This window comes from Carettochelys insculpta, chromosome 4 (assembly GCF_033958435.1).
Source record: "Carettochelys insculpta isolate YL-2023 chromosome 4, ASM3395843v1, whole genome shotgun sequence".
Taxonomy (NCBI): domain Eukaryota; kingdom Metazoa; phylum Chordata; order Testudines; family Carettochelyidae; genus Carettochelys; species Carettochelys insculpta.
Window position 1 is genome coordinate 58,065,485 of NC_134140.1, and position 19,147 is coordinate 58,084,631.

The 19,147-nt window shown below is 46.9% G+C and overlaps 1 protein-coding gene across 1 annotated transcript in view; it reads right to left on the reverse strand.

Annotated features, from left to right (window-relative positions):
- CYP4V2 (cytochrome P450 family 4 subfamily V member 2) overlaps window positions 1–11,778 on the reverse strand; it is a 33,389-nt gene extending 21,611 nt beyond the window's left edge. Inside the window, exons 1-2 of the mRNA XM_074992890.1 lie at window positions 10,392–11,778; window positions 5,522–5,634 (exon numbers count right to left, since the gene is read on the reverse strand). Of these exons, the coding sequence (XP_074848991.1) occupies window positions 5,522–5,634; window positions 10,392–10,602 (324 nt within the window). The 5' untranslated portion in view covers window positions 10,603–11,778. The remainder of the gene's footprint in view (window positions 1–5,521; window positions 5,635–10,391) is intronic.
- Window positions 11,779–19,147: the final 7,369 nt, after the last annotated feature.

Below are 19,147 nucleotides of genomic sequence, written 5' to 3' on the forward strand. Positions count from 1 at the left end.
TTAACAAGGAAATATGTATCACAATAAAATACATCACTTTTGATACTACACTTTAAGAACAGAAAAATGTTCCAATGGATTTTAATAGGCAATAGTATGGATGTGATATCACTTTTTAATATATTGTGGTATCTCCCATGTCAAAGATGTCAAAGGTAAGCTGGATACTTGGTCTGCCAACCTGAACTGATACAGAGGTTCTGTATCTCTGATGCTAGAAGTACATCTTCCTAACAGTAATATTAAATGTGAAACACCGAATAGAATTATTTACATGATACGTCTACAAACTTTACCTGAGTAGGAGTCATTCCTGGGGAAATCGCACCTTCCTCTTTGGAATCCCTCTTCAGATAGTTGGAGGTTGCAAGGAAATACCTCCTCATTCTTCTTCTCTGACGACTAAATAAGCTCAGCTCCCTCAGCCTCTCCTTATAAGTCACGTGCTTCAGCCCCCTAATTATTTTCATTGCCCCTCCCCTGGACTCTCTCCAAGATGTCCATATCCTTTCTGAGGTGACTTGACTTAAACCCTTGTACTCCGAGTGGTGCACAGGTCATCTACAATTCTCCTCCACTCTGTCTCAACACAAAACATGTAGCTAGCACCAGGAGTACCCCAGTTATTGTCCTTCAGTCTCAGTAGATCTTCTCCACATTGTCTAAGGGCTTTCTATTTTGAGTTTTCTTTGCAGGTTCCATGTGAGAGCTTGACGGACTATCCTGGATGATAGTTTTCTGAGAGTGTGGCCTAGCCATCCCCACTTTCTTCTCTCAGTTTGAACATCAAGTGGTTCTTGTCCTGCTCTGTTCCAAAGCTCTTGTTTATGACAAAATCTTGCCATTTGATGCAAAGGATGTACGTCAGGCATCTGTTTATGAATGTCTGTAGCCTATGAATTGAAGACTTTTAGTGCACCAGGTCTTGCTTCCATACAAGAGCACACTCTTCACATTTGTGTTGAAGATCCACAGTTTCATCTTCAGAGATATTATTTGTGAACTCCATATCGGACGAAGAGTCTTGAATGCAGCTGTTGGTTTCCCTATCCCGGCATTAATATCCTTTTCTGTTCCTCTGTCTCTGCCCATAATATTCCCCAAGTAGGTGAATGCCACTTCTTCCAAGTCATCCCCTCACAGTGTGATGGTGGTATTGTTGGACTGGTTGATCCTCGCTGTCTTGGTCTTTCCCTTTCTAATGTTCAGTCCAGTCACTGAGGCAGTTTTCTCGAGCACTGTGATCTTTTTTTACATGTTTTCATGTTGGTGTAAAAGGAGGGTAACATGGTCAGCAAAATCAATGTCCTCTAGGAGTTTGAAAAGTGTCCACTGAATGCCTCATTGATGGCCATCTGCTGCCCTGCTCATAATCCAGTCCATTTGTGATCAAAAACACGAAAGGTGACACTAAGCATCTGTAATGAGGGGAGGGGGCACAAAAATGTGCCAAATAGAGGGGAATAATCACTTCCCTCATTCTGCTAGCAACACTCCCAGTAATTTAACCCAACATGTCATTAACTTTCTTGGCTACAAGGGCGCACTGTTGATTCATATCCAGTTTCTCATTTCCTGTAATGCCCAGATCCTGTTCAGCACAGCTGCTGCTTACCCAGTCAGTCCTCAGCCCATAGCAGTGCTTGGAGTTCTTCCATCCTATGGGCACAACTATGCACTTGTCTTTGTTGAACCTCACTGGATTTCTTTTGGCCCAATCCTCCAATTTGTCTAGGTCACTCTGGATCCTATCCCTACCCTCCCACGTACCTCCATCTCCCCTTAGTTTATGGTCATCCACAAACGCGCTGAGGATACAATCCACACCGTCATCCAGATCATTAATGAAGATGTTGAACAAAACCCACACCAGGACTGGCCTCTGGGACACACCAGTTGATAATGGCTGCCAAATAGACATTGAGCCATTGATGGTCACACATCCAGGCCATACTTTAATTTGCCAGAAAGAATACTATAGGAGACTATATAAAAGGTTGGTATATCACATCCACCACTTTCCCCATATCCACAGAGCCACGTAGCTCATTACAGAAAACAATAATGTTGGTCAGTTGCTAAATCCATGTTGACTGTTCCAGATCACCGTCCTCTTCTACACTGTTTCAAAATGGATTCCTTGAGTACCTGCTCCACAATTTTTCTAGGGACTGAGGTTAGGGTGACGGACAATCTGTTCTTTTTAGCAGGTTGAAAATGCTATCCAGGCTTTTTACGGAGGGGTTGAATGGGAATGGTCTCAGGGCTCCATTCTCTTCTATGTGGAACAAAATTCATGAGGGGGATTTGAAACTCCACAGATTTCAATTCATGGAGTTTTCTGTGAGACCTCTAAACCTCACAAGAAGGCATTAGGGTATTGCTTTCTTAACTTAAAAAATCATTCAACATCTCTTCAGGTGTTGGCAATCTACAAGGGATACCTGTTTGGAGCTCCCTCCAGTGCCTGATGGCATTTGAAAAACCTTGCCACTATGGGTGTCCCTACAATGCACCTGGAAGCATGCCTCCCAGCCTGAACAGAATACCCACTATCTCTGCTTGACTCAGTTGGGGCTGCCAGCCCTCTGTGACTGCCCTGGCATCTCCAGGAATTACACTTTCTTTAAAGATTGTTTAATTTAATGAAAACCTCCAGGAATACATCCAAGCAAAATCAACAACCCTACACATCCAGAGGCCCATGTAGCTACAAGAGCTTGCAGCTGGAGTACAAGCCCATATGACCTTCTGGATCTGAGTGTGGGTGGCTATCAGTATCCGTGTTGTTACTCATAGCAAACTGTCTAAAGTGGAGCTAACTCGTCTCTCTACCCAAGCTAGGAGGCCTGCTAAAGGTGCTGTGCTTCCATGAGCCCCACCAAGCTTGGCTACATTTTGAACTGTGTATTCAAAGCTGGTCTCTACAGGGAGAAAATAAACCACAAGGTGTAGGCTGACCTCATGGCGGTATATACCGCCTATGTAAATAGGTTAACATACTATTCAATATGGTGATTTATGTAATAACAAAATGGAGATGATATAACAAAATGGAGTAAACAGGTCATGCAACTTTAGACTAGAGAGAACCAGCAATGACTGGAATTTCCTGCCTTTTCTGCTGGCCCCTGAAATCACCTCAGAACTTTCCCACCCTGAGGCTTTGTAAGTCCGGACGCTGCCTGAGAGGATTGCAGTCTATCTGAGTGGCAGTATACTTGTGGGTTACCAGCTTAGAAGAGGACATCCCACCCAACTGCTTACCATCCTGCCTGTCATCTGCCTGCGATCATCTTCAGGGTTCCAGCACTACCAATATGAGACGCCCCAGTACTTCCCTTTGTGGGCTCTAAATCAGCCCAAAGGTAGAAAGTCCTGGGCAATGACCCTTCGACCCTATCAACTCCAGTCCAACAAAGTGGTGAAGTAACCATAATTTCAGGTATAATTTATCATTCTATTTTCACATGTAATCCACTTGGGATTTTAGGGGTTTCTACTGGTCACTTCCATTGATTAGTTAAGAGGTATTAGTCTGCGACAGGTTTTCCCCATTTTTCCCTCTTATTGGCTACGTCTACACGTGAAGCCAACATCGAAATAGCTTATTTCGATGTAGCAACATCGAAATAGGCTATTTCGATGAATAACGTCTACACGTCCTCCAGGGCTGGCAACGTCGATGTTCAACTTCGACGTTGTGCGGCACCACATCAAAATACGTGCTGCGAGGGTACGTCTACACACCAAAGTAGCACGCATCGAAATAAGGGTGCCAGGCACAGCTGCAGACAGGGTCACAGGGTGGACTCAACAGCAAGCCGCTCCCTTAAAGGGCCCCTCCCAGACACAGCTGCACTAAACAACACAAGATACACAGAGCCGACAACTGGTTCCAGACCCTGTGCCTGCAGCATGGATCCCCAGCTGCCGCAGCAGCAGCCAGAAGCCCTGGGCTAAGGGCTGCTGCCCACGGTGACCATAGAGCCCCGCAGGGGCTGGAGAGAGAGCACCTCTCAACCCCCCAGCTGATGGCCGCCATGGAGGACCCAGCAATTTCGACGTTGCGGGACGCGGATCGTCTACACGGTCCCTACTTCGACGTTGAACGTCGAAGTAGGGCGCTATTCCGATCGCCTCATGAGGTTAGCGACTTCGACGTCTCACCGCCTAACGTCGAAGTTAACTTCGACATAGCGCCCGATGCGTGTAGCCGCGTCGGGCGCTATTTCGAAGTTAGTGCCGCTACTTCGAAGTAGCGTGCACGTGTAGACACAGCTATTGTAACAAATCCCTTAGTAAGATTTACTTTGTTTACACCTCATCCTGAGTCTGTTTTCTTTCCTTTTTGGGCCTATACTCATGGGTGATAGATACTGAGGGAGGGGTCGGAGTCATCCTTCTGAAGGGGGTTTCACACACCTTGTTATCCAAAGCCCCAAGGGTAACAAAGGTAATACAAACTCAGACTGTGTTAACTTGTACCAGTTTCCCAACACATTCAACTGCCCCTCAACTGCAGCAGAAGTGATCTATTCCTGAAGAGTTTCCACGGGATCAAGAGGAATGGGGAAACATACTGAAAATGTAAATTTATGCCAATCCATGGCAAAGAGTAGAATGGGGCTCCTATGGGTGACACTGGGTTAAACTGAATTTCTTGGATGGAAATCTAAAGACTCAGTTACGTGCTCACCTAGAAGCTGATATTAGTGGGCATATTTTATACATGGAAATACAGAAACAAATATCCTGATAATCAGCCACAGGAGACACAGCCAACCAGCACTCCCTTAAGTCTGCTCTAAATATCACATCCTCCTTCACAAAATAAAACCCTATGGTTTTAATTAAAACTTTTTTTCAGGTTTAATCTGATTGATGCAAGTTATATCCTTTCATCATGCGGACCATCTCTCCTGAAGTCTTGTCGAGAGATTTCTTTGTATGCACTTTATTAAATAAATACAAAAAATGCACCTCACCCATCTATTACTTGCTACTTAAAAATAACAGTATGTAGAAGATGAGAGCACAACACTGATGACGTTTTAAACTAGTGAGTCATTAACGTTGCATGAGCAGCCTAACGGGCTAAGTAAAGTTCAAGGTTTTCCACAGTCCAAAACATAGATAAACATTTACTATCACTTTGCAGAGAATCACAGAAGTATTTCTAATTAATGTAAAGATAGAAATAAATGTTGCATTTATCTTCAAGGAACTATAAGCCATTCAGGCACTCTTAGCACAGTGCCATAGTGAAGGGGGTTGTAGTCATTCCCCTGTAATTAGAACACCAGGGGCACTGTGTCTCAGCTGCACTGACAGAGAGTTATTCGAGTCATTCCTTTATCTTGTGCAACATACCCCTCCGAGGAGCATGTGACATGCAGTCCTTGTGCTTCCCTGAGGACTTAGACCTATCAAGCACCCGCATATAGATAGGGAGTGAGGGAGGGGAGCATGAAGAGGGCACTGCAAATAAATCTAGTAAACATAAAATAGGAACACTCACCTCCACAGTGTCTGCATGATATAATACCACAAAAGGCAATGGTCCTATCCAAAGTTTTAGCAGTGGTAGTGTCCTGGATTCTTCTAAGTTGTTTACTATTTGTTTAAAAAAATCTGTGGGGGGGAAGAAAATCAGTTTTAATTAGCCAAAACTAGAATTTTTGAAGTTAGCTGATCATGAGTTCACTATATGTGTACGACAAAGCAAGTATGTTTCGCACTTCAATATTATTTTGATTGTACTAGACCTTAGGAGCCCAGTCAAGATAGTGGCCTTAATGTCATAAACAATGTACAGACACAGGAATCTGGCATCCTAAGTAGAACGGAAAAATTAAAGAGGAAATATTTTTAATACACCTTTTACAAATTGAGAACTCACATACAAAGAGACTATTTGACAAGGTCATATTGGAAGACTATGGCAAAGCTAAAAATTTAATCCATTTCTCTCTAGTCCCAATCCAGTACACTAACACAGGTCCATCCTCGCACAGATTAATATTTTTGAACATGATAACGGAAGGAATATAAATCTTTAATGGTAAGTATTATCTATTAATTACAATCGAATCTCTAAGCCATGTCTACACTAGCCCAAATCTTCGAAATAGCCATGCAAATGGCCATTTTGAAGATTACTAATGAGGCACTGAAACACATATTCAGTGCCTCATTAGCATGCCGCTGGCCACGGCACTTCAGAATTGCCGCGTCTTGCTGCCGTGCAGCTCATATAGATAGGACGCCTTTTCAAAAGGACCCCGTGAACTTTGAAATCCCCTTATTCCTATCAGCAGATAGGAATAAGGGGATTTTGAAGTTGGTGGGGTCCTTTTGAAAAGGAGCCCCATCTGGACAAGCTGCAGCAATTTTGAAGTGCTGTGGCCGGCGGCATGCTAATGAGGTGCTGAATATATATTTCAGTGCCTCATTAGTAATCTTCGAAATAGCCATGCAAATGGCCATTTCGAAGATTTGGGCTAGTGTAGACGTAGCCCTGCTGATGTACTTTAAAGACCTCAATTGAGTCCCTCTAAGATGTCACCAAGAGATAAAAGGGGAAATTAGATTAATCAAATTAATACATCATTCCATAATAATGCCAGAATCTCACATTTGAGAGAGATAATGACAAAGACCAGAAAATCACTACTTATTATTAACCTTCCCTGATGTTTTCCACTGTAAAGCCTTATTTTTTGTTACTTATAATGTTAAATGAGTTAACCATTTAAATGCTAGTGCTTAATCAGTTAGCCATTTCAACTGGGGGCCTGCCACCAGTCCCTGATCCAGCTGTGGCTGGAGGCGGGGGTTCCACTGTGGCCATAAGAATTGTTTCAGAAAAACATTTCAAAGTCTATGCAGTGTTTACTCAAAACTGGAACAGTTCCACATTCAGAGTTAAAGTACATCAGAGCGGTAGCCAAGTTAATCTCTATCTTCAAAAACAACAAGAAGTCCTGTGGCTCCTTATAGACTAACAGATAATTTGGAGCATAAGCTTTTGTGGGCAAAGACCTGCTTCGCCAGATGCACGACTGGGGCGGTTCCAGAGGAGGGTATAAAGAGGGAGCCTCAGTCAAGTGGAGGGCTAGAGGTGACAAGGTCTGTTTGGTCACAGAGAACGTGGGCCATTATCAGCAGTCCATGTGGAGTTGTGAACATCAAAAGAGGAGAAATCAAGTTGGTTCAGTAAGGGAAGATGTGGTCTGCGTACGTACTCAGCTATTCAGGGCCAAGAGAATCTATTGCGGATAAGCTCAAGGGTTCTTTCCATATCCAAATGCCCAAAATCATCATGCAGGGCCTTCATGGCCAGGGGTCTGTACTCTGTTGGTGGTACCAGTTGTGTTCGTTGATTTTGCAATGGATCTACTGTGACCCAGTGCAGCACGCCTTGTATCAGTCTCAGTTTTTTCCACTCCCTCAATAGCAGTTTACTTCCAGGAGCGGAGGAAACAATGGTCACAGGGTTTTGCCCCTCTCTTTTTGCAAGTAGGGGGCATCACTGATGCCAGCATCTTGCAACTGGGCTTTTTGCCAGTCTATAGCATTGAGCACGGTCAGTGGAGATTGGTCCAATACAATATAGTTCAAAGAGGCCAATGGCACACTTTCAGGTGGTAAACCCACAGTTTCAGCAATACAACTCTCAGGGGCCTCAGACTCATGATAACTTCCATTGCAAATGACTTTCACCCCACCTAAAGGAGTCTCAGCAATTTCTGATGTTCGTGGGCACCGTGGCAATGCATCTACATTGACGTTGTTTCTTCCAGATAGGTGCTGTATGCTGACCTCATAGCTGGCCAAGGCGGCCACCCATCTCTGCCCAGTAGCATTCACCTTAGCTGTCATGAACACATACATCAATGGATTATTGTCTGTCCATTCTTGGAACTTAACACCATAAAAGTAGTCACAACACTTCTCAGTGATGGCCCACTTCAAGGACAACAACTCCAGCTTGCAGATGGGTTAATGAGTCTCACTGTCAGACAACCCTCAGCTAGCAAAGGTCACAGATCTACGTCTGCCTCCCACTTCTTGGTATAAAACTGCTCCTAAACCTCCCGAAGTGGCATCAGTATGTAAGATAAATGATGTGTTTGGGTCAGCACACACTAGGACTGGAGCATGAGTTAGGCAGTTAATGATCTCTCAAAAAAGCTCTTTCACGCCTCTCATCCCATTTTGATTCAAAAGGCTCTAAAGGACCACAGCGCCTCTGCTCTGGAGGTCTTGAGGGCCTATCCTTACCCTGGGTCTTAGTGTTGTTCTTGTTGAGTGGGTATCCCCAGGTAAAATCATTCAGAGGCTTGACAATAGTAGCATAATTCTTCACAAACCTATGGCAGAAACCACTCAATCCTAGAAAGGTTTTAAGCTCCCTGCAATTGCTGGAATGTGGCCATGTGACAAGTGCTTCTATTTTATCTGTGTCAGTACTCACATCTTCTTGTGACACAATGTGTCCCACATATTTCACTAATGTTCTACAGAACTGGCACTTGTCGATAGAAAGCTTCAGTCCAGAGGCCTCCAACCGGTCAAGGATCTTAAGAAGTCTTTCTTCATGCTCCTCCAACATTCTTCCAAATACGATCAAGTCATCCAAATAAACCAAGACTTGCAATAAATTTATGTCTCCCACAACTTTCTCCATAAGATGCTGGAATGTGGCTGATGCCTCAGAAATCCCTTGAGGCATGCGTTCAAACTGGTAAAACCCTAATGGACAGATGAAAGCTGTCTTCTCCTTATCTTCTGCTCCCAGAGGAATCTGATAATATCCACTTTGAAGGTCTCAAACTGAGACCCACTGACTTCCCAGCGGGCAATCTAAGGCATCCTGAATCTGAGGCATAGTATACTGGTCAGCCACAAGATAGCTATTTAGGGTGCTCCACGGCCATTTGCCTGCTGTGTGGTGGGTTTTGCTGTAGGCAAAACCTGTGATTCCAGCTACCAGTGAGTTCAGTGCATAGTGGCTTCAGCTCTGGGCCTAACCACAGCATCTCAGTATCCACCAAGGTGGATTCTCACAAAATAACTATAGATCCCAGCTTTAGATCTGTCTTTGAACAGTTGGGCAGGGAGGGGGATAGCACTAGTCAAACCAGTCTTACACCTGTATGGCCAAAAAGCTCCCAACCAGCTGATTCAACCACTCCCCACCCCACTTCTGCCTCACAGTGCTCAGATGCAGGGGAGCCCTGTGCGATCCATATCTTACACAGCAATGATGATAGCTCTATACCCCCACAACAACTTCCAGTTTTGGTGAGACTCCACAATTCTTACACTGGGTGATAGCATAAATTGTGACTTTATTCACCTGCTACCCATCAGGCTTTGTTTACAAGGTATTACATAGGCACACCTTTGCACTTTCATGCAAATGGTCTCTAAAGACACATTCTCCAGATCCTTCAGCAGTATTGAGCTCCTGCTCGCACATTCCTTACACATGCACTCATAAGACTGAATGTGCAAGTGTTCCAATTTTGAGCAAACTGCACACACTTTGAAATGTTTTTCTGAAACAGTTCTTATCTACATAGGAGGCTGATTGAATTATGTAATTTCCCCGTGTTTTAACATGCTTCTTCTTAGGATAGATGGGGTGAGGGAACTATGTCCCTAGGCTGTTGCTTTTAAACGAATTAAGCAGGAAAAGGCTGACGAATGGATGCACTGAAAGACAAAACCTGGATTTCAAAGCCTGCGGTTGTAGAAAAACAGCTTCTGAAAAAAGCAAACTTTGAAATCTCTTTTTGAGCTCTGGAACGTTACAGCCACTTAACATCAATGACAAAATAGTTGGTAAAAATCAAAAAAAAAAAAAATCCGCCCAAGTGGAAGGTTAAGGTCAGAGAGAGGGGAAGGACATACAGCTGCCTGCTGTGGCCACTTTATGATTCCCATTGCACAGGAGAAACTAACACCGAGCGAAGGCCTCCAAAGAGGGAAGAGCGTTCCCACATTTAAGAGGGTCCTGACGTCACAATGAAGAGCTTGTGTGCACGAAACAAACTGTACCCAAGTTACCATCTCCCTGGGAGTGGCGGGCTGGGAGGGGATGAACCAGGGGCCATAAGGACCCGACAGAGGCGGCAGGGGGAGGCAGAGGCTGGGCTAGGCCGCCTTCCCGGGGGCTCGCTCTGGAGGGCGGGTTACAGTGAGAGCAGCTCGGTCCCACTCTGCTCCCCCAGAACGACAACAACTGGTGATGGGGGCGGGGGAGTCCAGCTCCAAACTGCGGCAAACCCGCCCGCGTCCGCACAGCCCCCGGAAAGCCCCGCCCCGCCCCCCAGGGCCGGCAGCGCTCGGGGAGCCGGAGCAGGAGCCGGAGCCTCCGTTACCTTCCCCGCTGCGGGCGTAGAACTGCGGGTTCCCCAGCAGCGGGTAACAGGGGCTGAGCCCCGGCAGCGGCTTCACCGCCTTCCACTTGCCCAGGTAATCCAGCAGCAGGCGGCACGTGGCGGCTGCCAGCAGCGCGCAGAGCAGCGCGACCACCCCGGCCCCCCAGCAGAGCAGCCGCCCCCCGTCCGGCGCCAGCTGCAGAGGCCCCATCGCTGCCCCGGCCACGGCGCCGCTCTCCCCGCGCCAGGGGCTGTCACAGCCCGGCCCCGGCAGAGGGAGGCGGAGCCCGGGGGCCAGGCCGGGGAAGAGGCGCCGGCTGAACAACGAAGTGGGAGGAGGGAGCAGACCTGCCGCTGGTAGGGAAGGAAATGCGGCTGTAATGTGGTTGCTCTTGTCCTCACGGTGCAACCTGACATTGGCGGGGCTTGATACTTCCGGCAGTGGCGTCTGGTTCAGAGGGTCCTGTCCCGTTTTCAGGAGATCCTTGGCATTTGCTCCACCAGTGAGGATTGCCTTTTGTTTTGCTGCATTTTCCTTGCCTGCGAATCCAGCCTTTAGCGTCCCATGTCATTGCTTGGGATTCACAAAACAAACCAGCAGTCCTGCAGCACTTTAAAAACTAACAAATGATTTATTAAGTGATGCGCTTTCCTGAGACAGATCCACTTCTTCAGATCTGGAAAATTCTGATACACGATAAGAGAGACTAAGACAATTTAAGGAAAAGATTCAAAAAAAAGAAAAAAATAAAGAAAAACTGACATCAGCTACATGGTACAGAAGGAGGTTGGGTGGGGGAGGGTGGAAGAAAATTACTTACTGGAAGTGTCTAATAAGTTAAGTGGACTGCCTGGGATTACCATGAATGTTGAAGATGGAGACACTGTCCTTGTAAAGTGATTGCTAGCTTTGTTGAGTCCGAGGTGTAAGTATCAAACTTGAGAATAAACTCTGAGTCAGATATGTCTCTTTGTAATCTGGTGTTAAAGTCTCTCTGTTTTAGAATGTAGGCTTTCAAGTCTTGAGTGCTGTGGCCTGTTCCATTGAAATGCTCTCAGGTTTATGTGTATTCAAATTCTTAATGTCCGATTTGTGTCCAGTCATTCTTTGGCAAAGTCCAGTATACATCTAGCTTGCACAATTCTGATGTATTCTTTGCAGACATCTTCACCAAGTTAATTGATATCTGCCATCTCTGTAAACAAATGGAGAAGGGATAATATACTTAAAGGCATAATTCTCTGAGATTTCTTCTGGAAACACTGGGTCATCAACATGCATTAGTTGAAAGGGTGTAATTTTTATTGTGTGCACTTCTGTTCACAAAGAAAATAAAATGTTATCAAGGAATTTATCCCAATTATTGCAGTCAAGCAAAAATGTTGGCCTGATAGGATGGCCAACAGCAGTTTTGGTTGGGTTTTTTTTTTTTAAATAAAGATATGGTGATTGTTCTCAAACAGTTGTCAATAACAATGTGCCTTTAGTTAAAAAAATCACAAGGACAGTGAAACCCATGTAGACTATGAGCTACAGAATAAGCTGTAATATGATCACTAACCCTGGAGCAGGGGATGCAAAAGGCACTCTTGGTGATAAGTGCACATAACGTGGTAGCAATGTGGGAATACCACACCACCACAATTTCCCACATTCAGAATTACTCTTTTCAAGGGGTCTGATATTGTCTTCCATTCTCCTCCTTCCCCTGATAAATCTCACAAGACTATAGCCTTATTTGCTGACAAAATGGACATAAAAATGCAAAGGTGCCTCAACAAAGCATTACTGGAAAACCACTTTGGCTGTGTCTACACCAGCAAGGTCTTTTGAAAGATTTTTCAAAAAAAGGGGGCTCTTTCAAAAGATCCCATGGACCATGTACACACAAAAGGCGTTCTTTCAAAATTGCTCTTCTTTTCCCATTTCAGGAAGAGTGCCCCATTTTGAAAGCATCTTTGGAAAGAAAACGCTCCATGGGCCCTTTTGTTTTTGGGGGGCTTTTTCCCCAAAAGAGCAGTCCTCGCAGGACCTGATTTTTCACTCCCTGGCCTGTTCTTTCAAAAGAACAGGGGCTGTGTGGACTCTCTTTCGAAAGAGCAGATTGCTTTTTCGATCCACTTGTTTGTGTGTGGACACACCCTTTCAAAAGAAGTTCTTTTGGAAGAGATCTTCAGGGAGGCCTTCTTTTGAGAGATCTCTGTAGCGTAGATGTAGCCTTTATGTGTTGTTCCTAACATGCGATAATAAAATAAATCCATTGCACATTGTGTTAAGGTCAATCCCTTTGCTATGCTCAGAAGTAATTCTTTTAGTGAAAATTATCTTTGAAGCCTTAGGGGCAGGTGGACGTTTCTGGCTACAGACTTAGAAGCTACAAGACACATTCACCCTTCCCTGTTCCAAAACAAAAAAGCAGTCAAGCAGCACTTTAAAGACTAACAAAATAATTTATCAGGTGAGCTTTCGTGTCCCTGGCTGGGGGCTGGGAGGACCGGCAAGTACAGCCGGGATGCCTCCACTGGCCAGTCTTCAGCCCCAGTGGGCTCTGTGAAGCTTGCAGGTGGCAAGGCGGGTGGGGTGGCAGGGGGGGCCTCGGGTGGAGCAGCAGGGAGGGCGGACCGGGAAGAGTGGGGGGCAGGAGCTGGGTGACGGCCTCCCGGATCGACCCGGCTATGTCCCGAAAGACCCCCTTGAAGTCCTCCCATGCCACCCACTGCTGGGTGGACTCCTCCCAGTCAAAGCGGAGTCTCTCCTCCACCACCTCCATCTACTGCCGGAGAGCTGCCAGAAGCTGGGTGTCCACAGGGGCCATCCCCAGAGTCTGGTGGTGGCGGGACCATCCTGCTGCCCTTGGGGGTGTCTCCGGGCGCTGGCGGTGGCTGATCTCCAGCGGGCTGTGGGGGACAACAGAGGGTGCCTGGCTGCCTGGGGCGTCGGATGCTGCAGCTGGAGAGAAGGAGGGGAAGGCTGTTAGTACAGTGCCCTGGCCTGTGGCCCATTCCCCCCACCCCCTCTTGGCTGCTGGGTCTCCGTCCCCATCGGTGGGTGTGATGTCCCTGTTGGCTGTCACCATGGCATTGTCCCCCCGCCCCCGTGGTTAAGGCTGAGTGCTGTCCATGGGTGCAAGTGCTGACGGGCACTGATGGCCGTGCCGCCGTCCTGGGACTGTACTGTGGCTGGACGTTTGCGGGTTGGGGTCCGCTGGGGGTGTGCGAGGCTCCTGGTCATGTCTGGTGCCCCTGTCCTGTGGCCCATGGGTGTGTGCTCTGTGGAGTACATACCTGACTGTCCATTACCATGGTCAGGGGAAGCCCGGTGGGTGGACGCCTGGCTGGTGCTCCGGGAGGGGAGGTCAATGAGGAGCCCCCACCTCCCCACTGCTGGACCCCTCCTCTGCTGTCCCAAGGAGGGCTCCTCGGGTGGGCCCTGGGATGCGGGGCTGGCCTCCAGGCCAGACTCTGGCTCCAAGGCCTGCTGGGGCTCGTTGACCGTGGTGTCAAGGGTGGCCGGGGGCAGGGAAGGAGGTGTCCCGGTGGCCCAGGATGGCCCTGAGCTCCCTGTAATAGGGGCAAGTGGCAGGGGCGGCCCCAGACCATCTGTCCGAGTCCCGGGCCCGGGCGTACCCTTGCCGCAACTCCTTCACCTTACTCCAGACATGATCTGGAGTGCAGCCAGGGTGACCCGGGCAGCCAGGCCCTTGGCCAGTCGGGCGAATGCTTCTGCGTTCCGCCACTTGCTCCCCATCACGTGGAGCACCTCCTCTTCACCCCAGAGCCCCAGCAGGTCTCGGAACTCGGCCTCCAACCAGGAGGGGCCCCGCGTCTTTTGGCCCCACACTTGGCTGCTGGGGTGCCTGGGTGCCCTCAGGAGGGGAGCCCTGGGGGTGGTTGGGGGGCTGGCTCGAGGCCACGGGTGGTGGCAGTGCAGATTGGGGCCTCTGGAAAGCGTGCAGGGCTAGCATGTGCATGTGCTGCTGCCTGCACGCTCTCAGCTTCCTTCCACAGGAAATCCGAGTCCGTGGTGCTTTAAAGGCTGCTGCACATGGGGACCATAGAGCCCCACAGGGGCTGGACAGAGCGTCTCAACCCCTCAGCTGATGGCTGCCATGGAGGACCCCGCTATTTTGAAGTAGTGAGACGCAGATCGTCTACACACACCCTACTTCGACATTCAACGTCGAAGTAGGGCGCTATTCCCATCTTTGGATGGGAATAGCAACTTCGACGTCTCCTCGCCTAACGTCGGTTTCAACGTTGAAATAGCACACGGCGCGTGTAGATGCTATGGGTGCTATTTTGACATTGTGCTGGCTACTTCAAAGTAGCTGGCTAGTGTAGACGCACCCCATATGTTTTAGAGGATGGTTCCCAAACTTTTTGGCATCACATCCCCTTTTAAGTTTTGACAAAGCCTCACCCCCCCCACCACTTCTTTACCATCATCCAACCCCCATTCTGACAAAAAAAAAAATTCATAATTTAAAATAAACACAAAAACTTGATTTAAAAATATTTAAAATTACAAATAAGCACAAACAGTTTTTCTTGGCCCCTTTTGAGTGCCTGGTGCAGCCCCAGCTGACCAGGTGCCAGAGCTGCCTGCACCAGCCACCTGCCCACCTTAGACCTGCGCTGCTGAGAAGGAATAATGTATTTCTACAGAAAGTATGCTTTATAGATGTAGAATAAGACTCATCCAGTGACAAAAATGAGGGCATTGCCACCCTGCCCTGGTTAGCTAGTGATACAATACCAGGCTTAATTTTCTAGCCTTGTTCCATCCCAAGACTCCTAATAGAAAACATCAGAGACAACCACAAACAATCAAAACCACTTGGCTGTAAGAAAAGGAGCATTACAACAGAGACTTACCCTGACTGTGAATAAAACAAAAGACTGATTCAGAATAACACAGTGGGAAGGAGGAAATCCTCTCCAACCTTTCACTGAAGACATATCTTGGGGAGAAGGATGTTCTCAAGAAAAAAAATGAGATGTCAGGTCTGCAACAGACATAGCTTTGGAAGGAGACCTACCCTTACTTTATTAGGTAGGAAAGGTAACTGTTAATAAGTACAGATCAGTCGTTCTCAACCCATGCCCTGTGGACTGCATGCAGCCCAGTTAACACACAGCTGTGGCCCATCTGTATGCTACAGGCCAGCGGGCCTCCTGGGCTCCAGTGCCATGGGCTCCCAGCAGCTGTGGGTCAGGCCCATTAGCAAAGGATTTTGGGTTGCTGGGGTTGGAAGCCTGGGACTCTTTGAGGCCCTGCAGGGTGAGAAGCTGTGCACTGCAGGGGTACTGGGGTGGTTTGAAGTCACCCTCTGCCCCCACAAGGTCCCGGGTCCAGTCCAGCAAGCTCCTGGAGCACGTAGCAGCTGACCAGTTCCATGCAGCAGGGGTCCAGGTCAGCAGCCAGCCAGCAGGATGGGTGGAGCCTAGGGCCAGCAAGGGGGGCTAGCTGGCCCAACAGCGTGGGAGTTCTGGGGTCAGTAGGGCAGACCCACAAACTCCAGGGTCTGGGAAAGCCAACTGGCCTTATGCAGGGGGTGAGGGGTCAGAACCTCACCGGGCACGATGGGGGAACCCAAGGCACCCTGGGAGCCATAGTTCCTTGGTCTAGAAAGCTGGCTCTGGAGCAGAAAAGTGACTATATTTCTCAGCATGCCCTTGGCTGCTAGCAACAGGAAAGTGAGGGGAACCAGGAAATATTGTTTTTCACTTACAATATTACAGCAAGATCTCAGAAGGTAATTTCTATAAAGTCTTTATTACTGTGTAATTTTTTAGTATAACAAAATAATTTTACCAATCACTTTCCACTCAAAATTTTTAATTAAGCTCTCTTACGCACACTTGCACAACTGTTTTGAACTTCTTTTTATTTAAAAAAAATTGTGGTCCCTATTTACACAAAAAGCCTCCTCCCCCCCACAGAAATTCCTGCGGAAGGGCCTCAGACCTACAGTGTACTATTTGACCTGTTTCCAAGGCTTCAAGCACTGGGCAAAAACAAAAAGTATTAATGAGCTTATGACCTATTGCTTGCTAATCTGTTTGGAAATGTTTATGTTATCTTGAATCCAACAGAATACATATTTAACTTGGAGTACTCAAAAAGTGTCTTAACACAGGCATAATGTTGAATCTGATATTCAAACACTGTATCCAAGGTAAACACTTCACTCTTATGAGTTAACCATGATCTCATCTTTCCCTTAAAATATTTTAATATTGAGAAATGCTCATTGGTTTGTAAGGTTTATAGGCCAAGCTGATTGCATACATCAAGGGCTCCTTACGCAACTTCTCTATATAGCTTGCTATTTTAAAAGCCAGTAGGAGTTTAGATACTCTTAACTGTAATAGGTTGTACTTTATCAGTCTCCAATCTCAGCCAGACTTGATTTATTTTGGGGGTTTGGAGGCAGGCCAAAGCTGTGAAAGACTCCTACCCATTATACTTTCCACTCAATTTCAAAAATGGTTTAGTATAACAGCACTATTTCCATTAGCACAGCTTTTGTTTACCTGAACCTTGTATAGTCTCTGTTTCAGGAGTTTTGCTCCCCCTGCAGTTTGCCTGCAACTGGTGTAACTACTGCTTCAGCCAATCAGTAGACAGCTGTTCATGTTGTGTCAGTAAGCATTTTGTTGCACAAAGTTTGTTTTTTCTATCAAAAAACATATATCAAATCAGCTTCTTCTCCACTGGTCTTTTCCAGCAGCGATCTAATTCCTTCCATACTGGCTTTTTCCTATTATTTCTTGTCCCAGACACTTTAGGATATGTCTACACACTGTAGTGAAGCCAGATTTGGGATGTAAGTTAAACCCCAAATCTGCTTACCGTCCACACATAAAGCTTTTGGACCTGCATCAGAAACTTCTCAGGCCTGCAGCCTCACCCAAGCCAGAAACCCTCCGAGGCAGGGAAGAAAGTCCATTCATTTTACAGTATGTACACAACTGAGGTCCAGGTCACCAAGCTCAAGTGGAGAGCCTGCCAGCAATATCTCACAATCTTCAGTGTGTCCAGGTGTCCATATTTGACCTTTGAAAAAAAGAGCACACCCCTGAAAGGGTGTATATCTGTATCAGAATCTACCAAATCCCATTGTATTAATGTACCATATATAGTATAGCACATTAAGGCAACATAAGTTGGTAGATTTTGATACAGATACACTCCCTCTCAGGGTTGTCCTATTTTTACTATGGTAACCCTAAGTGTGTCCCAGGTCTACCCCAGTCTTCCCACTCAGTTTGCAGGAGCTGGAAGCACTTTCCTGGGTTAACCACAACTCTCTGGCTGTGTCAACACTTGCATTCCTCTTTAGAAAGAGATGTGCAAATGAGGGAAATTGAAAATGCAAGCATCACTGGCACCTCATTGGCATATTCTTCGTTCAAAACAGCTTCTTTCGAAAGAAGAAAACCAGTGTAGACACTGCTCTTTCGAAAGTAAACCCCATCTTCGAAAGAATCCTTTTTTATGGGAAGAAGGATTCTTTCAAAGATGGGGTTTACTTTCGAAAGAGCAGCATCTACACTGGTTTTCTTCTGTCAAAACAAGCTATTTCTAAAGAATATGCAAAGTAGGTGCTATATATGCAAATCCACACCTAATTTGCATTTTCAATTTACCTCATTTGCATACATCTTTTGAAAGAGGAATGCAAGTGTAGACACAGCCTCTGTGTTTAACCCTTACTTTCAAAGAGGACTGCTCAACTGTAAACACAGTTAACCTTCTGTTTAGTAGCTATGTCTGTCACTAACAGCCCTATACCAAGCACACTGCTAGCTGACCAGAGAAAAACAGGCACATTCTGGTAAAACTGCAGTGTGAAGGGAGCAAGACATTTGACTTCACTATGTGTTGAACTTGCTCCATTGGATCAACATCAGGAGCAAAGTCAGGACTTCAGAACCACTTATTGCCAAATCAGAGCGGCTAACCTGGGGGGACCTGGGGGTGATGAGAGCTGATGGGAGGAAGAGGGGTGGGGAGGAGGGTCCTGGGAGGGGAGGAGGTCGTCAGGCCACGGGGAGCTATGGGGACACGTGGTGCCAGGGAGGTGCAAGAGGTAGTGGGATCGTTACCCACATTCTCCATGCCCCACTGCCTTGTGGGTTATCCTGGGAAGGAGCAAGGCTAAGGGAGTAAACCCTGACAGAAAATTCGGAGGGGAGTCCTAAGGCAGTTCTGTGCCAACTTGTGGCATTGACCCGGCAACTCCTGCAGCTGAGCTGGTACCAGACGTAGAGGTTATCCTCTCCTTTGGACTATATCAGTAAAGCCAAGAGGGGGGACACTGGCATCTGGGCAGCCCAGGGTCCCCAAAAAATTGCCCAGGCTCGCGCCTGGAGAGGTACTCCAGCATCGCTTAACAGTGTTGAACCAACTCGGGAGGTAACAGATACTGGTTATAAGCTCTTGCTCAACTGGTGTAGAGAACGAGTGCCAGGGATTGCCTTCGACAGTGGGAGAGATCATCACATCTCACTGGACAGTCACTGCCCCCGTCAAGCTGGGCAGCCCCCAGCCAGAAGGGTACTGTCCCGCCACAGTTCACCTGCCTCACTGGGTGCGTGAGGCTTAAGGTTCCTAAACCTGACAAGTGACTGAAATTTGAGCACCAGGCAAATCAATAAGAAAATAAACAAGAAAAGGAAATTCATACTTGGTCAGGACGTTGCTGAACCTCCACCAATCAGCATTGACAACTATACATTAGAGGTCATCC